At 43.7% G+C, this 5,000-nt stretch overlaps 1 protein-coding gene across 4 annotated transcripts in view; it reads right to left on the bottom strand.

Annotated features, from left to right (window-relative positions):
- Positions 1 to 1,962: 1,962 nt before the first annotated feature.
- LOC106881742 (uncharacterized) overlaps positions 1,963 to 5,000 on the bottom strand; it is a 59,021-nt gene continuing 55,983 nt past the window's right edge. For all 4 annotated transcript variants that reach the window (XM_089345830.1, XM_089345828.1, XM_089345829.1 and 1 more), the window contains 2 exons: positions 3,552 to 3,620; positions 1,963 to 2,205 (listed from right to left, as the gene is read on the bottom strand). In XM_089345830.1, the coding sequence (XP_089201956.1) occupies positions 2,069 to 2,205; positions 3,552 to 3,620 (206 nt within the window). In that variant the 3' untranslated portion in view covers positions 1,963 to 2,068. The remainder of the gene's footprint in view (positions 2,206 to 3,551; positions 3,621 to 5,000) is intronic.

The raw sequence follows: 5,000 nt of genomic DNA, 5'->3' as shown, positions 1-5,000 counted from the left end.
ATCCTTTTTTGACAGTTGACTGAACACTATTCAATTTTTTTTTTCTCCGTGTTTTTCTCCTTGTCTCCGTATTCTTTCTGTTGAAGAGCGTAGCTCGAAACGTCAAAGACTTTCCGTATTCCTGAGCGTCATACTAATATATCCTTTTGTTATTTACACCACCTGTCCTCGTCTGTTGTTATTATTTGTATATTCTCCCATATATATATATATATATATATATATATATGCATGTATATATATATATATATATATATGTGTGTGTGTGTGTGTGTGTGTGTGTGTGTGTGTGTGTGTGTACCAACGTAGGTATATATGTGTACGTATATTTATTTATATATGTATATATAGATAAATATATATATACATATATCCCCATGCCCAGAGCCAGCCGAAGATGCAGCAGTAATGTGAACACAACCAACACCTAAGCCAGGAAATATATCGGATCAGCCGGGACGCGAAATTTTTTTCCCCACGAGAGTTCCGGACTCCAGTTATGAAGCCATTTGCGAAACAGCCAATCTGAGCGCACCTATCGAACTGCAAAGACAATCCGAACACAGACAGGTGTTGTAATGAATGACCGGTAGAGTGGAAATGACGCGAGACCTGGGTGTCATTGCCGAGTCTCATGTCTCGGAGGTGCTCCGCAAAGCGGTCAGCTAAGCGGCGTCCCGTTTGACCGATGTAGAGAGAAGGACAGAAAGAGCAGGAGATGCAGTAAATGAATTTGCTAGAAGTGCATACTGAAAATATGGGCGTGAATGATGGCATTTAGGGCCTCTCCATTTTAGAACGGAGAATACATCCAAGTGTCGTTGCCCTTGGTTGTCATAGAGACCCAAGATCTGTTTGTGGTATTTCACCACCCCCACCCCGCGCGCACACTCTCAATAGGAATGTTTAAGGTCCATTGTTATTGGTTATGTAAGTGACCCCAAATCTCTATGCTCCAGCATGCCACACTACACCACACGCCGTCACACCACCACATCACTCTATCCCGTACACGCACTAGCACTGACCGCTTCCCAGCACCCACACCATCACACCACACACCCACACATTACATGATAGGGACGATGATGGGTGCCAGCGAGGATGTTGGTGTTGGAGAGGTAAAGGGCAAGTGCGGAAGCGTGGGCGGGAGCAGGGGAACGAGCCATGTTGGGAGGTGGGGGTCAGGGAAGAAGCTGTGGACCAGGAGGTCACGTATATATAAATGTGTGTGTGAGTGTGTGTGTGTGTGTGTGTGTGTGTGTGTATGTGTGTGTGTGTGTGTGTGTGAAAGCGCGTGGCCAAGTGGTTGAGGTGTTGCACTTATGATCAATAAATTTTAGGTTCGATTCCGCGACCGAGCTGCATGTTGCGTTCTTGAGCAAAACATTACATTTCATGTCGTCCCAGTCCACTCACCCGTAAACGAGGAACCTGCAACAGAATAGCCTTCTGATCAGGCGGAATGTTGGCTTGCTTAAACGATGCAACGAAGCGCATCGTGACCAGCGATGTGTAACATCATTCATTAGTAACGTCGATCACATGGATCACACGACGTGTATTACACACAGACACATGTAGCAATGACCACATGGAGACGACATCATTAAAGACTGCATTTCAATTTAAAATCTACATATGACCAACCCTATCGAAGTCAAGTTATATTGTGTTGGGGGGGGGGGGCTAGAAGTTATGGCACATTAAGGCGGTGAGCTGGCAGAAACGTTAGCACGCCGGGCGAAATGCTTAGCGGTATTTCGTCTGCCGTTACGTTCTGAGTTCAAATTCCGCCGAGGTCGACTTTGCCTTTCATCCTTTCGGGGGTCGATAAATTAAGTACCAGTTACGCACTGGGGTCGATATAATCGACTTAATCCCGTTTGTCCGTCCTTGTTTGTCCCCTCTATGTTTAGCCCCTTGTGGGCAATGAAGAAATAAGAAGTTATGGCACAGAGAGACAGACATTGATCGGTTTTTATTTCTGCATACATGAGATGAAGGTGAAACTTGGAGGGAAATTACTGGTAAATGTGAGACCGTCATTGTTAAGGGCCTTTGTTAGTTATTTGACTAAGACAAAATCAAGGGCGCTGCCCCCACGAACCCCAATAAGGCCTCGCAGGAAATTGGTTTCCATTGTAGGAATGGCAATATGGAAGAGTGGTTCCGGAAACGGTTGTTGCTTGGAATTGAATTCAACTGGAAAGAGAAATGAGAAATATACATTTAAGTATATAAGTGTGGTGGTGTGGAGACGGATAGACGGATAGACAGATAGATAGAGAGAGGGAGATAGAAAGAGAGAGAGATGGATATATATATATATATATATATAGAGAGAGAGAGAGAGAGAGAGGGGGAGGTGAGAGAGACAGATAGACAGATATGGAGACAGAGAGACAGAGAGATACAGAGAGGCAGAAAGACAGACAGAGACAGACAGACAGACAGATACAGAGAGAGAGAGAGAGAGAGAGAGAGAGAGAGAGACAGACAGACAGACAGACAGACAGACAGATAGATAGATAAATAGATAGATAGATTGTCAGACAGACAGTTAGACAGACAGACAGACAGACAGATAGATAGATAGACAGACAGACAGACAGACAGACAGACAGATAGACAGACAGACAGGCAGACAGGTAGACAGATAGATAAATAGACAGACAGACAGACAGACAGACAGACAGAGATATCAAAGTCCCCCCCCCCGAATCACTCTGTGAGTATGTTCTCCAATCCCACCAGAACATTTAGGGTTCAATGTACTGGTTTACAGAAACCCTTAACCAACTATTTTCTCAAGTTCCATTTGAGAGCCAGTTTAAGGATGCAAAAACGGAATTGGCCTCTCCTTTTTAGAGCAGAGAATACATCCAGGGGTCCTTGCCCTTGGTTATCAAAGAGACCCAAGATCTGTTGGTGGTATTTCCCCCCCCCCCACACACACACCGCGCACACACAATCTCAATAGGAATGTTTAGGGTCCATTGTTTTTGGTTATCAAAGTGACCCTAAATCTGTTGGTGGTATTCCCCTACACACACCAAATAAGAAAGTTCAGGATCCCTTGTTTTCAAAGTGATCCTAGATCTGTTGGTGAGGGCCCAAGATCTGTTGGTGGTATTTCCCCCCACTCCGCGCATACGCAGTCTCAATAAGAATGTTTAAGGTCCATTGTTCTTGGTTATCAAAGTGACCCCAAATCTGTTGGTGGTATGCCCCTACACACACCAAATAGGAAAGTTCAGGATCCCTTGTTCTTAGTTTTCAAAGTGATCCTAGATCTGTTGGTGAGGGCCCAAGATCTGTTGGTGGTATTTCCCCCCACTCCGCGCATACGCAGTCTCAATAAGAATGTTTAAGGTCCATTGTTCTTGGCTTACAAAGTGGCCCCAAATTTATCAGTGGTTTTCCTCCCCATGCCATCCCCCGTGGGGATATTTAAGGTCCTTGCTCTTGATTATCAAAATGATCCCAGATTTGTTTGTGGTATGCCGCACTACAGGAAAGCTTAGGGTCCGATATGCTGCTCTACTTACGTGATCTTCGGCGTCGGTCTATGTACATGCTCCTCTGTAACTTCTTGTATTCTGCCAACAAGCGAGTTTCTACAGAAAATAATTTAGAAGAAAAACATTACTTTTGCTACCACTACTACTACAACAGCTACTACTACTACTACTACTACTAATAATAATAATAATAATAATAATAATAATAATAATAATAATAATAATAATAATAATAATAAAAAGATGGGCTACAGCAAATATTCTGCTTAACACCACAGATTTGCTTGTCAGTTGTTTGACCGTAACCAGTTGAGCATGTCCCTTGGTGGCTGACGATATGTGCATCTCTGATCATGAGCAGAAGTAGTGGGGGAGCATCATAGCCATGTGTTGAGAGGAATTCTTTGGGGTTTTAATAATTCACCTTTGGAAACATGAGTGTTTTGCTCAACATCCTTAAACAAACCTTTTTCAGGGAACTTTTGAGCGGGATGGGCTACTCAACCTGAAGAAAATTCTAACTGGGCCCCACCTGCGAGGTCATGCGCTGTTTATCTTGATATGAGATCACCATGTCGTGCACATATGGTTGTGATGCATGTGCCTGGTGTACCCTTATCATACTGGCAGTCACGATGGGTATACTGGGCTTCGTATATTTTACCCCAGTGTCACATTGATGGCATGCACTATTCTCTCACTCAATAATAATAATAGTAACAACAACAACAACAAGCTGGACCCGTGAAAAATTTACGGAAAACATTAAAAATGTAAGCATCTGTAAACAAGTGTACTGGTGCCATGAGAAATATTTCTATATTACGACCGTCTGTCTTTACGTTCTGAGTTCAAATTTTGCCGAGGTCGACATTGCCTTTCGTCCTTTGGAGTTCGATAAATTAAATACCGGTTGGGTACTGAGGTCGCAACTGGTCCCCTTCCCCACAAAAATTTCAGGTCTAGAAAAGTATATTGTGACAGTCACAGAATATAGAAAGTAATGTAACACCAATGACTAGATAATCCAAGCAAAATATCTCAGTTACACAAACATAGGTGCAGGAGTGGCTGTGTGGTAAGTAGCTTGCTTACCAGCCACATGGTTCCGGGTTCAGACCCACTGCGTGGCACCTTGGGAAAGTGTCTTCTACTATAGCCTCGGGCCGACCAAAGTCTTGTGAGTGGATTTGGCAGACGGAAACTGAAAGAAGCCCGTCGTATATATGTATATGTATATGTCTGTGTGTGTTTGTGTGGCTGTGTTTGTCCCGCTAGCATTGCTTGACAACCGATGCTGGTGTGTTTATGTCCCCGTGACTTAGCGGTTCGGCAAAAAGTGACCGATAGAATAAGTACTAGGCTTCCAAAGAATAAGTCCTGGGGTCGATTTGGTCGACTAAAGGCGGTGCTCCAGCATGGCCGCAGTCAAATGACTGAAACAAGTAAAAGAGTAAAAGAGTAATAAACGGAATT

This window comes from Octopus bimaculoides, chromosome 30 (genome assembly GCF_046866305.1).
Source record: "Octopus bimaculoides isolate indiv1 chromosome 30, ASM4686630v1, whole genome shotgun sequence".
In the NCBI taxonomy this organism is placed as follows: domain Eukaryota; kingdom Metazoa; phylum Mollusca; class Cephalopoda; order Octopoda; family Octopodidae; genus Octopus; species Octopus bimaculoides.
Note: the sequence above shows the minus strand (reverse complement) of the source record. Positions and strands in the feature narration are given on the sequence as shown.